Source organism: Drosophila novamexicana, unplaced genomic scaffold (assembly GCF_003285875.2).
Source record: "Drosophila novamexicana strain 15010-1031.04,08,12 unplaced genomic scaffold, DnovRS2.1 tig00000485-arrow-pilon, whole genome shotgun sequence".
Lineage (NCBI taxonomy): Eukaryota > Metazoa > Arthropoda > Insecta > Diptera > Drosophilidae > Drosophila > Drosophila novamexicana.
In genome coordinates, this window is record NW_020824808.1 from 2,148,394 (window position 1) to 2,165,138 (window position 16,745).

Genomic DNA, 16,745 nt, shown 5'->3' on the forward strand with positions numbered 1-16,745 from the left:
ATAATAAATATTATATGAAAAAAACAACATTGAATATGAGTAAAAACAAAGGCGTTAACTTTATAACTATATTAATTCTATTGGGTAACTTAGTAATCTATAATAGCTAAATATAAAAAGAAAAACTTTTTCAATTTAGAAACAACCAGAACTGCAAGATTTTAACTTCTGCCGACTGACAGTCTCTGAAAGTGTCAAAGTTTAGCTGGAAAGCCGCTGAGTTGGCAACTCTGTTGCGGACCAAGGCATCGCGTGCTGCTGCTGGCTGCGTGTGAGAGCGAGCTAACAGCTTAGCTAATGCCATCTCCCTTGCGCCGCTGGCCTGCACGCGCCTTCTCCTTTGGCCATGCGACAACATTTTTTGATTGTAACAAGTGGCCGGCGCGGGCTTTAGTTTTAGTTTTAGTTTTTGGTTCAGTTTCAGTCGGATCGGAGCTAATTAGCGCACAGAAACATTTTTAATATTCGTGTTTAGCCAACTTTTCAATAATTTAAAGAACTGTCGTCTTGTTTTTATGTTGAATTCTTTTAATTTGGTGTTCGATTTACAACATAAATTCATTCAAGTGCCGTTTATTTGTAATTAGAAATAAGAAATGGGTAATTCCAGTTCCATTTGTGCCGATCGCAATGCCATAAGGAATTTCGATGAAAATGGGTAAGGAAACGAAAGCAAAAACAAATGCATAACGAGGACAGTTGGAAAAAGTGCAAAAAACGAGAGCTTTAAATGATTTAATTTGCAAAATTAATTTTCACAAAATATATGAAAAATGTAATAATACCAAATGAAATATACGTATTTCTGTCATTTGTGATATTATTAATATTAAAAAAAAATATATCGACAGCAAATATCAAAAGAAATACGAATATTATGACTTTTAAGATTAAAGAAAACTGATGTTTAAATATTTAAAAGACAGTTTAAATATGTTTATTTGAAGCAAATAATGCCCTGAAAGTTTAGTTTAACTGAAACTTTAACAAAAAGTTGAGCTATTTTATTGACATTTGAGGTGTCTAGTTAAGATCTGAAATGTTCTCGAATTTATCACTTGCTATCTGTATATTTATCCAAGTCCACGATGTCTTACAAATTATTTAAGTTATTGTGGAATGGCAGCGAATATTATTAAATTTATAGATTATAAAGACAGATAGATAGATGGATAGAAAGCCGTGCAAGCCTCGATAGACGAGCTGTCGATATGACCTAATAATCATTTAGGCAAAGAGGATACGCGTTCTCGGGCTAATAAATAATTAATGCACACATATAGCATAAAGTCGCTAATTAAACCCAACTAACTTATTTACCAAATAACATGCAATGGTTCTAGCATCAGCAAACTTTAGTCAAAGGCTTGCAAGCACCTCGCCACTTGCTCACCCGATAACTTGTTGAGAATTATAAAAGCATGAAATCATTTGAAAAGATACTTAAGATTCCTTACGATTTAGTTAGCACGAGAATACACTGCCACAAGCTAAGACTCATTCCACACTAGCTGCAAATAGTATTCACACACACTTAGCACATTGTATTGATACCTAACGATAAATATCAAAAAATATAAACCCTGCCACTTAACGGCCACATATACTACAATTATAGACAGTCGACTCTTCCCCTGCCACAAAACACAAACATGGCGCATAGAGGCAATGTCATGGGCGAGACCACGCCCACTCTGGTTGGCGGTCCTGTCGATACAACTTGTAATTAATGTTTAACGATGCGATTTACCAGCGTTTTATTAGCGATTTGCGCGCGTTTCACTGACCCTACAAATACAACTACACACATGCACACACACACGAGTCGGCCCCATATGTAATTTGACAGGGGCTGTGGGCGTGGCAAGGCATTGATAGAATTAATGTCGCCGCGTTAAAAATATATTGAAGCACGAAATATACAAAAGTTGTTATAGAAAACAATCACAACATCTGTCTTAAATAAAAATAATAAATAAAAAAAAAACAAAAAAAAAGTAATTCAACAAAAATTAACCTATTAATATTTATGAAGGTTAGACGCATGTGTAAAATGTTGCCAGTAATTGCCCGGCCGTTGTTTTACTTTCGATTTTGTGGACCAGCTTTTGGCATTGGTTAACAAAAATGCGAGACTCGGGTCCGAATGTACCCTTGCCTAGCAGATAGTATTATTTTGTCACGAAATTGGTTACGCGTCGACCGAGGACATGCGAGGTCAATATAGCTAGATCTAGATAAAACTTGGAATAGATCGGCTTATCCCCTGCCCATGCCAGCTACCCTTCCTATTTGATCTTCTTTTAATTTTCTAAAATTTCATTTTATTCAATTGCTTTTTAACTTAACTTGATTTAATTTGCCAATTATTAGCTTAATTATGCCCCTAACATTTAAGCCAAAATTAATCAATATTCGAATATTCAATTCAATTTTTACTAAATGACAGCTTCACTTAGCAATTCCTTAAGCTTCAACAAAGTCTTCACATAATTAAAAACTGCCTGCATAAAAAAAAACTACTCCTTTTTGAACATATTCGAGAAAAAAATAAAAGTTAAATTTTGCTGGCAAAATGAACTGATTGTAATCTACTAATATCTGCTTAAATTAGAGAAACAACTTTACCAACTTTTTGACATTTTTGAACTAATTTATATAGATTATATAAATGGAATATCAATTTATTTGCTTAATTCAACATTTTTAAAATTATGAAAGAATATTTGTTTTCCTATGCTATATTTTGGAATCTCTCTAAAGTGGACAGTTTCCACAGTATCTCAAGTAGTTCACACAGAAACGATTATTCAAAAAATAATCTAGTATGATATAGATCTGATATATGTACATGTGTATATGCATAATCTTTTTCTGCCAGAGTATAAAAACTTCGGCTTGCTTAAAATAATATACCTCTTCACTAAGAAACACTCTAACTTCAAGCCAAACATGAAATAACTCCACATAATTTAAAATTAAACTGACTAAATGCCTCTTCATAGTTATTTGAAATTCATATCATCTGCCCCTCTTCCATTGCACTCATACGACGCCTCTGATAAGTATGCGAATTGTTTACACGCTCAAGCGAAATGTTTTTATGCCCTGATTGATTGTCATAAAGTCGTTCTGGCCTTATCAGCACTATGTGCATAGTCTACAACAGTCCCTTATGCCCCTCTCCCCCATCATTATTCCAAGTTGAGCAAAGCAAACAACGATGAGAAGCACAAAACGTATTGGAAAAACGAGAAGCCCCATCGAAAAATCTCCTGAAATCGCGATTCTCAGTTGAATTTTAGTGCTGCAACGTTTCGGTCAAATGTGAAAAGTGCTCGACTCTGACCATAGCCAAAGCGAATACTATATATACCTATATATAATATACATATATGATAAAGAGGGCATCACAAGTGCTTAGCATGTACGCGACTCTGCAGCGCTTTTCCCCATTCAAAACCTTTGGACGGCTCAAGAAGTAAATGCATATGTACAAAAACAAAAAAGAAATATATATATATATATGAGCATTTTACATAAGTTGACCTACCTGTACTTACCTACATTTATATGCATCATTATCATGAATCGCCAAAGAGGGCGTGGCACTAGTCTTATCTCTATTTGCGATTTGTCTGGTCTGCGGTTCAAGCATCACCTGTTTCTGAATGTTTTGCGATAAAGTATAATCCCAAAAACAAACTAAATCATGTTTTTAATGTTTCATTTGTCACTTTCAGACATTTTGTAACTGTTTGTAAAATAAATATATATTCTTTAAAATTTTTGATCCCATTTTCTAAATGCTCGTATATTATACCACATACAACGCCTTAAGTGGATATCACTAGATCACAATGATCAATTCATTTTGTCTAGTTCACAGAGTGCAAAGCTTGTATAAAAGTTATTTGAGAACGTATGGATTTTATATCTTTCCCCTGCCTCTTTTTGCTATTGATGTGCCGTTATGGAGTCACAATAATTGTTTTTTCAAAAAAAAAAAAATTATGCCGAGAACTGGGCATTTGTTCTGTCTACCCTACTAACTTACACACACAAACACACACAGCGCACTCTCTCCTCACATTCACTCTCTTCCGTCTCTCTGTCTCATTCACAGCACGCCGATTTATCCAACGGCCAATAATTCCCACAGCCCTTCCAATGGCCAAATAACACCATATCATCATCAGCAGCTACAGCAGCAACAACAACAACTAAATGAGCACGGTTATTACAAGACCACAATACCCGTTGGCGTTGGCACTGGCAGCGCCGTCAACAGCAGTAGCAGCAAACGCTGCTCTCACTGTCAAACAGCTGATTTGTGCTCACGCGCACTCGTGCAAGAGAGCATCGGCAACAACAACAATAATAACAAAATAAACGCGGCACAGCCAACACGCATACACACCCACACGACACACACACACGAAAGCACAAGCAGCTGTGATAGTGACTGCGCTGCCGCTGCTACTGCGAAATGGCGCAGTAGTCGTGTGTGTAAAAATCATACGACTACAACGATAACAACGCTCGAATACGAACTTTCCAATTTTGCAAAACTCACAACACAAATCAGTACGCAACGCGACGTTGACGAGGTAACAGCAAGAGCAGCCGAAGCTGAAGCTTTGCCACCACCACCGATATTATCCTCGAGCCACTTGCAGCAGCTACAACAGAGCCTGCACGAGCTACACCAGCAGCAAACAAAACAACTTATTGGCAAACCAAGCAACAATCTACAACAAATACGACGCTACAGCTGCGACATGAGCAAAAGCAACGATCTGCATCGTGATCGCCTCGGTCTCTGGGGCACCGGCGACAACGAGATTGTGGGCAACGTCTCTGGACTCGAGCGCCTGCAAAACAAACGCTTCAACAAGGTAAGTTAGAAGAGGAAGCCGCTTGCTACCCATACATACGAATAGCGGAAAAGTACCAGCATAGAGCACAGAACAGACAGAACGGGGTTGTTTCGGATATACATATATATATATGTATTTGTAGATATGTATGTACTAGAAATGAATGAACATACGCTCACACATACACACACACACTCCAAACGCCGCATTAGCAACATGTTAGACTGATACACTGTAAAAAACAGCTGATGATCAAATAATGTTTCATTAAATGCGGTCTTACCTAATTGAAAGTTTTGCTTATATGCATATAGTATTAGTTTTAAAACTATGATAGTTATTTTTGCTCAGTGCTGGCGACGTAGCCCTTCATTGAAAAGAAGCTGACGAAAAAAAGCTCAAGTTTTGTCTGCGAAATTTATGCCACAACTGCAAAAAGCAAAACCAAAACTCATAAATAATAAAAATAAATACATAGCTATTAAACATAAATGTCCGCTAACAATTTTCTTAAAAAACAAAAAAACAAAAAAAAAATGCGGCTGCCGGTTTGCTTGACCTTTAGATGACATAGCCAAAGCAAAACGTCCGTCCACGCGCCGCACTGGAAGACCAAAGCTCGTGTGGAATTTTTTCTTCTTTTAGTTTTTGTAGTTTTTGTTGTTCTTCATATAGTTGATGACAGCATGGGGGCATAGAAAATCAATAGAAAGTAATAAGCAAGTGTGTGAGCACGTAATTGAATGCCCGATAAACTGGCCAGTCAATTAACTATGTATTTAACTATTCGCAGCTATCTGAAGTGTTAACACAGCCAATTTGGTTGCACGCATTTTACCGTGCAGTTTTCATTTTCAAGTTCATTGCCAACTTGCAGATGCAGTTGTTTCTTTGTCTCTCTCTCTCTCTCTCTCGCCTTTGCAATTCGCCTTTCCGCATTTATCGCGCAGTTAAGCATTAAATTAACATGCAAATAGAGAGCGAGCGGGCAGAGAGAAAAAGAGAGAGAGAGGGCAATTATGCATGCGGGAGCAAACAATGCGCATGAGCTTTAAGGGAGGGTTAGGGTGGGGTGGGGCGTGTCTTTTATGTTTCATACAATGAGCATACTTATACAAGCAATTTAACGTCTTAAGAAAAGACAAGTCCCGTTAGTTAGTAGTTCGTATTATATTTAAACGTAACGTAAGGCATACGCAAAATAATTAATATAATAATGACAATATAAACATGAGGATATTTTATAGTACATTGATTTTAATAACAATAAAAAATAATTAGAAAAAAAAGTAGCTAAAGGTGACCCACAAAAGTTCTCAAGGGCTCTTATCAAAGTTTTCAAGTGCTTTCATATCTTATAGTATATACTTTATACTCTATAGTATTTGCATGTATTTGATTTGAACTGTTTTGCTGTCTAAAGGAAACAGCTGACTGTTTCTATATGCATCAATAACATATATGTACATATATGTATATATATAAATATTGTTAAAGCGCACGCTCAAGACTTTGTCCATTCGGTTCCATTGCATAATGGAAAAGTTTTCCAATTCTTATCGCAGTGCACATATACTAAATACTATCAACTGCCTAACCCACAAAAACTGACCTACGTCAAGCTCTAAATACAGTTTAACGTATAAACTTGACTAATGACAAACCTTTATACTATATGCTTTCATATACATGGATGTGTATGGCACAAAATATTTGTTTAGATACAAAAAAGAAAAAAATGAGCCAGACAAATCATTTGCATGTTTGCCTAACTTATCCGCATGATGTTGTTTATAGGAAATTAAAGAGCACGAAAGGCATTATTGAGAGCAAGTCGACGTTCAAATACGCTTACAGCACAAAAGTAACTAATTAAACATTAATATATGTCATAAGAAATATGGAAGGTAAAAGTACTTGTGCGGCATTTTCCTATCTAAGGCTCGCATATAGATGTTATAGCTAATGTGCTTAATGTAAGTGTATGCAAATTTAAACAACTAATACGGTCAATGTGCTCCATGAAGCGAAATTCTGAACTTGGTTACTTCAGTAGTTCAATATGTAAATAGCTAGAGCATGGACTAAGAAAATAATATTGATAGTATTGAGTAATACTTGATATAAAGAATAGCTGGAGTAAGATTAACATTTGGGAAAGGGTATTGTGATGACAGAAATAAACAATTCATAGAAAATCAATTTGCTTAAATTGTGGACAAATTATGAATGTTGTTTCAATGATGATAATAGTTCTATGATACCCGTGTTCTGAACGCAAATGAGTGTTTTTTTGGGTTCGATCCCTCAACTAATGGCAATGCTTGGCCCATCGGCCTAGGCAAGCGTTTAAACTTAGTTGCAGGCAATTTTTCATAGAAGAAAGCCTTAGCGTGTGCTTAAAATAAAGTTGGTTGAGAAATTTGTTAAGCTTAGGCAATTTATGCATTTGTAGCTTGCGAAACGGCAGCCCACCCTTCGCGCCGCTGACCCACAATTCGCAATGCATAAGCGACACCGTGAAGACCTTTCACCTTTTTTAACAGGGGAAGCAATTTGTATGAAATTGTCTGTGTCCATGTCCGTGTCTGTGTCTGTGTGTGTTACGGTGTCATCTTTTGTTGTAAATTCCGCTGGTTTCGTCATCGCAGCCGCTTTGAAGTCACGCTTACCGCTGCACGCTTATCGCCAACGACGGCTGCCCCCTGATAATGAATATGATGACCGACATCCCGCCGTGCCAGACACCGCAAACATCAGCTGAGCGCTAACCAAGCTATATTTGTATTTCTTATATTTTATTTCTTTTTTTTTTTGCAATTTTGTTGCAAATTTATATGCGTAATACAACGCTTGATTATTGCGTATACGCCGTGTGATGCGCTGGGAACTGCTTGCTGTGCGTGTGTGTGTGAGTGTATACAGCTATGGCTGTGTGTGAGTGTATACAGCTATGGCTGTGTGTGTGTGTGTGTGTGTGTTTTGGACGTGTTGCCAGGCAAACGATCTCGCGCACCGCCCGCTTATCGTAGATAGTAGAGCGCAACATTTCAATGTCAACGGTGTCGTTTTCAACGGTCTCGCACTCGCTATTTCATCAGATCCAATGATGACGTATCGTAAATAAACGATATTTCGAGCTATTCCAGAATGTTTGGTTTGCCTATCGGTTAGTTAATTACCCAGACTACGACTTAGTTAATTGCTTTCAGCCACTCAAAGCATTTTTTGGCTACTCATCCACACACGCTCCCGCCACATGGGGTAATGATTTTTTCGGGGCTGGCTTTAAATTGCTGAAGATTTTGATTAGATTAAAACTAATTTGCTGTTTTATGTGGAAGATTTCCATTGGGAGGCGGGCAGGCGCATCTGATGTTAATTTTCACACGTATTCACGCCCTAATTGAACAATTTTGCCCATTCAGATATTTATTTTTACTCAAGATGAGTTGGCAAGAAATTTACCCAATTTATGACGCACTTTTGTGTCTGAGTAAAGACAACATTATTTTGCGCTTTTATTTGCGATAAAACCCAATAGGTTTTGTCTTTTCTTATTGAAACTTAAACTTCGTTTAGTCGTCAGATCTTAAATAGCAATACAAATAATTTATTCAATTTGCTATTCTTAACATTCAAAAACACGCAAAGTGTACATCTAATGTGCCCAAAACATGCATGTCTTATCTAATGTATATATTTATACTTATACGCAAAGCACAATTACAAAAGTTAACAACTACGCGAACTGCCAATTTAATTGAACAAGTCTTTACTATACTATTAACAGATTTTTCCTTAATTCGCAAGTATCTTAACTTTAGTCCAAGCGATTTGGCTATTATTTATTATTACAACAAATAATTATGAAATTACAATGATGATTAGATTTTAACAGGAGGTTAAAATCTCCAGCAATTACATCATAGAGACAATTCTTTTCTTATAAAAATTATCAATACTGCATTAATGAATTTTATCTTGATTATAAAACAACTTTAAAATGACAATAGCTCAAACTTAGCCCCGACCTGAAGGTATATTTATGCACATGTCAAATGCACAAACGTTAACTTCTTGTTATTCTTTGTATTGTCACGATTTAACATTATTCAAAGCCTTCAAAGAATGCGCTTCTGCTTTCATGTGCAATTTGTCAGGTAGCGTCAGGCATAGACGCTTCCAAGGAAGTTGCACAACCAAAAAAAAAAATATAATAAAGGTTGGGAAAACGTTAAAACACATATTTAGTACCATAAAGCTCATATCAGTTAATTACACAATAGCATAAACAAAACAAAAACTTTAAGTACAAACAATTGAGCGCTTTCAAAAGTGGCAAATCATGCTCTGAGCATTCGACTGCGTATCGAGGTCGCGGGTTGAGTCAGCAAACGGTTCGACTTTCAAATTGAAGCCCCTTCCAGCCCCATCGCATTTGAATACCGGTTCGTAATCGCGCATATATGGTCCGAGACGGCGACAGCTGCTGTCCAGAGATTGACTTTGAACTTTAAGCATATTTCGCATGCAAATCTCGTTGCCTATCGGATTTGACAGTGCATCCGGCGAAGGTCAGTTAAGAGGCGTCTGTCAGCCCCTGGGCACGAGCCCGAGCACGGTAACGGGCGCCGCCAGGTTGTCTGTGGCGCGTGGCGTTTGATCACACGTTACGCAAAGGTCTTCGATTGATAAGTGGTTCAGCCAGATAATGACATATGTTGACAGTCGGCCGTTGATTAAGCTAATCAGCAAAAGAGGTCGGCGGTTCAATTCTCGGGTCAAACGATCGGCTTTGACTTTGCTGCGAATATTTTGTCACATTCTTTCCTATTTTAATTGAGGCCCAATTCAATAAGAATAATATTATTATTATAATTATAACAAATTAAATTATTATTCTTATTATCCTTTGTTTTAGGGTCTCGCCTTTACACATGAGGAGCGCCAGGTGTTGGGCATTCATGGCCTTCTGCCCTATGTGGTGCGCAGCGAAGATCAGCAAGTGGAGCATTGCCGTATTCTGCTGAATCGTCTGGAGAACGATCTGGACAAGTATGTGTATCTGATTGGACTCTCTGAGCGCAACGAGCGTCTCTTCTACAATCTGCTCGGCTCGGACATTGCTCACATGATGCCGCTGGTGTATACGCCCACGGTGGGCTTGGCTTGCGAGAAATACAGCCTGGTGTTCCACAAGTCGAAGGGCATGTTCATCTCCATTAAGGACAAGGGACATGTCTATGATGTGCTCAAGAATTGGCCGGAGATGGATGTGCGCGCCATTGTGGTGACCGACGGTGAACGCATCTTGGGCCTGGGTGATCTGGGCGCCAACGGCATGGGCATACCCGTGGGCAAGCTCTCGCTATATACGGCTCTGGCTGGCATAAAGCCGCATCAGTGCCTGCCCATCACCTTGGACGTGGGCACCAACACACAGTCCATACTGGACGATCCGCTCTATGTGGGTCTGCGTCAGGCACGCGCCACAGGCGATCTGTATGATGAGTTTGTCGATGAGTTCATGCGCGCCTGTGTGCGCCGCTTTGGCCAGAACTGTCTCATTCAGTTCGAGGACTTTGGCAATGCCAATGCCTTCCGCTTGTTATCTCTGTACCGCGACAAATACTGCACCTTCAATGATGATATTCAGGGCACCGCGTCTGTTGCTGTCGCCGGCCTGTTGGCCTCGCTGAAGATCAAGAAGACACTGCTCAGGGATAATGTGCTGCTGTTCCTGGGCGCCGGCGAGGCTGCGCTTGGAATTGCCACCCTGTGCACCATGGCCATGAAGGAGGAGGGCCTGAGCGACGAGGAAGCCAAGGCACGCATCTGGATGGTCGACAGGTAAGCGCTTGTATAAATCTCAACTGGCAATCCAACTAACCCAGCATTTTCCTTGACAGCCGTGGCGTGATTGTGCGCGATCGTCCAAAGGGCGGCCTCACCGAGCATAAACTGCACTTTGCCCAGGTCAGCACGCCCATTGACACCTTGATGGAGGCGGTGATAAAAGTGCGCCCCAATGTGCTGATTGGTGCCTCCGCTCAGGGCGGTGCCTTCACAAAGGAGATTCTCGAGAAAATGGCCGAGATCAATGAGACGCCCATCATATTTGCCCTGTCGAATCCAACCAGCAAGGCTGAGTGCACCGCCCAGGATGCCTACACATATACAAATGGTAGATGTATTTTTGCATCCGGCTCACCGTTTGCACCGGTTACCTACAATGGACGCAAATTTTATCCGGGCCAGGGCAACAACTCGTACATCTTTCCGGGCGTGGCTCTGGGCGTCTTGTGCGCCGGCATGCTGACCATACCGGAGGAGGTGTTCCTCATCTCTGCCCAATGTCTGGCCGAACTGGTCAACAAGGAGGATCTGAGCAAGGGCAGCCTGTATCCGCCACTTAATTCGATTGTCCAATGCTCATTGGCAATAGCCGAGAAGATTGTCTGCTATGCCTATCAGAATAACCTGGCCACCGTCCAGCCCGAGCCCGACAGCAAGCTGGCCTTCATCAAAGCTCAAATGTACGATCTCGACTATCCGCGTGCCTTGCCAGCCACCTATCCCTTGTAAAGGGGAGCCCTTTGGAAGAGTCAACTACGGCACATTCAGCTACTCAACTCGTCGTGCACCAGGATATTCCCATTCTTCAAGTTTGTCGTCGTCGCGTTCAGTTTGGCATTGCAGCATACTTTCCATTCCACATGCTTCTATGAGTTGCCGTACGAATTTAGCCGCGGGCATCAACACCAGCAGCAACATGCATATGTTATTTATTTTATAGTCTCGCACACATCCTTTTTATTAGCATCCTTTAACACATGTAATAATCCTACGAAAACGCTCTATTCCGATTGTTTGCTGGCCCAAGTTGAAACCGAGAGAACACATCACACTGATATATAAAAAAACAAAAAACAAAAAAGTGTACTAACAGAAGATAATCATTTTTATGATGCTGATATGTTTGTAAATGGGATATTAATATGATAGATATCTTTGTGTATACAAATTCTATGTAAACGTGAACACAGACTATGCTAAGTACATAAGTTATATAAAAATAAAATAAATAAAACAATAATGAAAAAACATATTTCATTGTGATTCTTCAAGCTTACCGAAATTAGAGATTAAGCTGACTTACACTTATCAGGTGATAAATATTTAACATTGCTGTTAAATCCTAACAGTGTGACCAGGCTTATTTGGTTAAATACTTTAATGTTTTATGTTAAAACCAAATGTTAGATAGCAGGGTAAAGGGAATCTATGCACTTCAACAACTAGAAAGCTAGCTGGCTCTGAGATAAGCACTAAAAGTGTGACCAGACTAATTTGATTAACTATTATATAGGCTTGAGCTTAAACGTGAAACCGAAGAATACCCAACTCAAGCCTTAGATTCATTGTCGGGACTTGAGAAAAGTGAATAGTCTGTAGGCCAGCTGCATAATCTGAAAAATAAGATATTGATAAGCGCACAAAATGCAAAGAGTATCTGCCACTTACATCCGAAAAGTGCTTCATATTGACCTCGACCAAACCATAAGCTGTCAGCTTTCTGGTACACTGAGCATATTTGATCCAAATTAGAATCAACTTGCGGTACATCTTGCTGCCCATATACCAGTTTTGATTGTACAGAGCCTCATTCAAACGGGACGACTAAGGAAATCTTACATATGTATTGTATAGGCAGTAAATATCTCGCTTAACTCACGGCCTCCTCGATCTGTGTGCCACGCAGACAAATCTCGAAGGTGAACACCACCAAGGCCAATGTGGGCAAAATGTACTTGACAATCATCAACGGATCCTGCGTTTCGGTTATCAAATACAAATGGAAACATATGGATGTGGCGCCCACAAGATCAGTTATCAGAATCGCAAGCTTAAAGATGTCATTGAATTTATCGCATATCAAATTGAGCTGCTGGTGACGGCGGATCAGGCCACAGATGTGCTCATAGAACTGCCTTTCATCCATAGCATGGTGGGTGTCGGCTGCATTGAGCGCCTCCAGCTGCCTGCAAAAGCAATCCAGATGCATGATGACCTGGGCCTGCATCGTGTTGAACAAGGTGTAGAAGCTGGTGAAGAAGGTCACGCCCACCAGCATGCAATAGACATCGTATAGCCACACCAATGGATAGACCAAATGATTCTGCCGTAGGTCATAGGGCAGCCAGCCGCCAAGCAATTGGTAATCCAGCAATATGGGCGCATTCCTATCCTCATAGGTGAGAATGTATGTGACGACCGGTGTGAAACAGAAGCCGGGAAGTGCATAATTCGCATAGAGTCCCACGTATCCGTGTCGCCTGTGATAGCGGTCGAATACCTGCGACACATTAAGCACCCTTTGCGAGACCAAATCCTTGGGAAATTCCCGGTCCAACACATTGAGAAAATCCACAATATCGTGTCGCTTGATAAACATAATTATGCCCCGAATCGTGAAATATATCGATATGCTCAGCACGGGCAGATTCTGATGGGAGGTCTCGCCCAGATGGATCGATCTTAGGATGTCAAATAAATTGATGCCAAAAAACCAGACATCCAGCAGGAAACTCACACGGAAAACCATTTCCGACTTGTTAAACAAGCGTCCATCCGCATTTCGCACGAATTGAAAGTGCAGAAAATGAAAAACTTGCTGATATTTATGGAATTGCAAGAACTGCTCAATTTTGATGGGCTCATCCACTGCGTCCATTTCAAAATTGTATAAAACACTGTAAAGCCGTGCTGTTCGATGCGTCTTTATATGCAAATCTAACACCAGCCATAAATTGGATAATTATTGCCCATCAGCAGCTATAATTGTCTGCAGGTTGCATCAATCAGGACTTTGATTGTTTAATTGTTAGTTATAAGGTGGTACTTAATAGTGTGTGCTAGTAGTGGCTGGTAAGAGAGCGTGCGAAGGTTTAAGTATTATTATTAATTACTATATTTTGTTAATGCAATAAATACTAATCTACATATAAATGTAATACCAGTTGCATACAACATTTTTGCAAATATAAATTTTTGTTTGATTTTCCGTTTGACAAACACAAAACTGTTTTAATGTATTCAAATATATCCGAAATTAATTCATTTCAGTCTGGAATGTTTAGTTCAAAATTTACCGGTTTTTGCATTTAAATCATATTTATCGTTTTAATGTGTCGATAAGCCCCTCAGTCTTGCGCTTACGTTACGCAGTATCGCGCTTACGTACTCATCTTGCGTTTACGTTTGTTTTGGTTAGCGCATGGAAAATGCTATATGTTAGAGCGAGATATCAGCTCGGTTCTTTTCACAACGTAAATATTGTCAACAGCCAATGCAATAAAACATTGAATTGCACTGTAAAATAAATTTAAAATAAATAATAATGGAAAGGTTAACGGTAAGCGACACACACAGAGAAAACCCAATGTTATATGACTAATCAATGTACCCACTCAATCCGCGCACAGGCATGTTTCGAGCGACCTCAACTGGTAAACGAGCTGAAGCAGAAACAGGTGAGCGCCATGTCGAAAATAGAAATATAGACAAACACCTCTAACGATACGCTACACTCGTATAGGCCATAACAGATCGTCTGCTGCAGCGGATACTCTATTCGAAACGCCTGCTGGTGGATCATGTCGAGGCGCTTGAGCATTGCATGCAACAGCATCAGGCAGCTGCGCCCGGCCGGCAGTTGCTGACCACGCGGAATGCCTGCCTACTGTTGAGCGGCACCGTCCTGCAGCACCTGGTAACGCCGCGTGGCTTGCGACTGTCGCTGATGCCCTCTGTCCTGCTGACGAGCACCTTTGGCGCCCTTTGCGCCGTCAAGAGCGTCTTTGTGTGCCGCAACAAAATTGTTGAGCGCAAACTAGAGAAGCTGGTGAAGACCATTGATGAATTTGGCAATTGCATTAGACGCAACATGACCTACTTTCAAGAAATTATCATAATGAAACAGGCAGAGTTAATTGAGTAAGTGCATCGGGGGTACAGTAATAAACGAAGACGAACGTCCTTAACTTGGCTATTCGCGCAGATCACGACAAATAGAGCGCGCCTGGGATTGCATAACAGCGGCTAAGGAGGTAACCGAAATACTGTACGATGCAACACGAAAACTGGAAGTTGATTATCCGCTACCAGCCAAATATGGACCCTACTATGCGCCCATGGAGGAGCTGCGCGAATGTGAATACTTTAAGAACAATGTCACGGACTACAGCCCGAAGCACATTAAGGTGCGTTTGTGTATTACCATTTATATGCCCTACTAATCTCTTGCATGCTGCAGGACTTTCACAACATATTCGCCTATGTGCAGTCGCAGTATTTGCTGCGTCTGGCGCTCACCATTATGACGCGACCATCCATTTCGCAGCTTAGCGAAGATCTGGTGAAAATAGATAAACTGATGCGACAGCTGGTTCAGGAGGAGGAGCAGCATTTCCACAATCTGTCGCTGGCCATGCAGAACAAGAAGAAACTGGAGCTCGCCCAACTACACGCGACCAAAATCCAACAACAACCAAGCGGTCCCATTTTTGTACTGCAGCATTCATCCCTGAAGCTCAGCGCCTGCATGGTGGCTGTGGCCGGCGAGTGCCAGGCACTGGATGTCACGCTACAACAGCTGACAGCAGCCGAGGCAGCCAACAGAAACAATGCGGACCAGTTGGTGGCCGTGGCACACAATATGCGTGGCATTGAGAATGCTTTGGCCGTTTGTTGTGATGATTTCCAGCGCCTGATGCTGGTCTACAACAAGTTTCTGAATAGCAAATTAGGGCTGGGCATTGATGAGCCCGGTAAATATAAGTCGCCAACCAAGGAGCAAAAGTTTCCGGAGAGCATTTTGCGTGTCGAGTTCTCGCAGAATCCCGGCGAGCCGCAAAAGTGCGATGACTTCTATGCATATATGTACGATGAGATGGATGCGCGACAGTACGAGAACGACCATAAAGCACCATATTCCACACCCGAAAAGGAGCTGCTCAATTTCGAGAAGCGCATCACCAAGAGCAAATTCAAGCCTGTGCTCCGGCAGCTCAAGGATCGCATAGATCCCATACGCCGTGTAATGCTGGAAAAGGAGCGTGAAGTGCTCACCGCCAAGGGCATCAATGTGGATGTGCTGTTTGGCAAAGCGGAGCAGCTAGAACAGCCACAGGACAATCGCCTAACAAATGCCACAAGGCACAGCGATGACGATGACAGCGACTCCGAATCTGACTCAGCGGATGAGGCGGCAGATGTGCGCAGCAAGCAGATTAAAGAACGCGATAATTTTGCCGAAATGCGACAATTTCTCGCCCAGAAAGAAGCCGTCAATCTGTTTCAGCTGAATCCACAGATGCATCAGCTGCTGCTCCAAAAATCAAACGAACAGCTGGCACGGCCAACAGCAGCTATGGAGGAGGAGCTGTTGGAAAGCGAATGCTAGACCCAATTAGCTAGTGTTAGTCACATTATCGCTATGTTTATCATTTCATCTATATAATCTATGAGATAAGCGGCCCAGCTGCGTCGAAAGCGCCTTCCACAACAGTTTTTCTTAACTTCTGATTGTTTCGATTTCTATTATTGTTTTCTCCCCCTTAACATTCAAAGTCATACAAATTAATAAACCAATTTACAGAATATAGTACTAAGTTCTAGTATGTTCAAGTCCTGCAGTAAATAATCCTCGAATCTCAAAATATTTGGGATTTTGCTGATACAAAACAAAAATCAATTCATATTGTATAAAAGGTGATCTTTTAAGTTTCATCTAGAGGCTTTGACGATATAGAGCTCGCTCGCGCTAGTTTTAGAGATAATTCAAAATCATAAATTTTAATT

The 16,745-nt window shown here is 40.7% G+C and overlaps 3 protein-coding genes across 5 annotated transcripts; 2 read left to right on the forward strand and 1 right to left on the reverse strand.

The window, feature by feature from the left end:
• The first annotated feature begins 581 nt into the window (after positions 1-581).
• Positions 582-11,805, forward strand: LOC115761248 (NADP-dependent malic enzyme). Of its 2 annotated transcripts, none has more exons than XM_030702953.1 (4): positions 582-658; positions 4,127-4,898; positions 9,805-10,733; positions 10,793-11,805. In XM_030702953.1, the coding sequence occupies exons 1-4, from the start codon at positions 597-599 to the stop codon at positions 11,466-11,468; spliced, it is 2,439 nt and encodes an 812-aa protein (XP_030558813.1). In that variant the 5' UTR covers positions 582-596; the 3' UTR covers positions 11,469-11,805. The 2 variants fall into 2 exon arrangements, with proteins under 2 accessions (XP_030558813.1, XP_030558810.1); XM_030702950.1 differs by lacking the exon at positions 582-658 and adding an exon at positions 3,826-3,922 and having other exon boundaries at positions 4,076-4,898.
• A 336-nt stretch (positions 11,806-12,141) lies between these two features.
• Positions 12,142-13,843, reverse strand: LOC115761526 (odorant receptor 88a). 2 transcript variants are annotated; one of them, XM_030703298.1, is made up of 4 exons: positions 13,786-13,843; positions 12,619-13,728; positions 12,408-12,563; positions 12,142-12,352 (listed from the first exon to the last, which is right to left on the reverse strand). In XM_030703298.1, the coding sequence occupies exons 2-4, from the start codon at positions 13,615-13,617 to the stop codon at positions 12,302-12,304; spliced, it is 1,206 nt and encodes a 401-aa protein (XP_030559158.1). In that variant the 5' UTR covers positions 13,618-13,728; positions 13,786-13,843; the 3' UTR covers positions 12,142-12,301. The 2 variants fall into 2 exon arrangements, with proteins under 2 accessions (XP_030559158.1, XP_030559157.1); XM_030703297.1 differs by having other exon boundaries at positions 12,619-13,834.
• Positions 13,844-13,985: 142 nt separating this feature from the next.
• LOC115761498 lies at positions 13,986-16,737 on the forward strand. The gene is made up of 5 exons (XM_030703266.1): positions 13,986-14,298; positions 14,369-14,416; positions 14,482-14,879; positions 14,944-15,145; positions 15,199-16,737. The coding sequence occupies exons 1-5, from the start codon at positions 14,284-14,286 to the stop codon at positions 16,345-16,347; spliced, it is 1,812 nt and encodes a 603-aa protein (XP_030559126.1). The 5' UTR covers positions 13,986-14,283; the 3' UTR covers positions 16,348-16,737.
• Positions 16,738-16,745: the final 8 nt, after the last annotated feature.

Bases quoted from the DNA above. Each gene is read 5' to 3' on its own strand.
- LOC115761248 (XM_030702950.1), top strand. From the start codon at position 3,861: ATGATCAATTCATTTTGTCTAGTTCACAGAGTGCAAAGCTTGTATAAA. The intron at 3,923-4,075 runs GTATGGATTTTA...AAACACACACAG, and splicing joins TATAAAAGTTATTTGAGAAC to CGCACTCTCTCCTCACATTC. The intron at 10,734-10,792 runs GTAAGCGCTTGT...TTTCCTTGACAG, and splicing joins CGCATCTGGATGGTCGACAG to CCGTGGCGTGATTGTGCGCG.
- LOC115761526 (XM_030703298.1), bottom strand. From the start codon at position 13,617: ATGGACGCAGTGGATGAGCCCATCAAAATTGAGCAGTTCTTGCAATTC. The intron at 12,564-12,618 runs GTGAGTTAAGCG...AGATTTCCTTAG, and splicing joins GCACACAGATCGAGGAGGCC to TCGTCCCGTTTGAATGAGGC. The intron at 12,353-12,407 runs GTAAGTGGCAGA...CTTATTTTTCAG, and splicing joins ATATGAAGCACTTTTCGGAT to ATTATGCAGCTGGCCTACAG.
- LOC115761498 (XM_030703266.1), top strand. The intron at 14,417-14,481 runs GTGAGCGCCATG...ACACTCGTATAG, and splicing joins ACGAGCTGAAGCAGAAACAG to GCCATAACAGATCGTCTGCT. The intron at 15,146-15,198 runs GTGCGTTTGTGT...TGCATGCTGCAG, and splicing joins ACAGCCCGAAGCACATTAAG to GACTTTCACAACATATTCGC.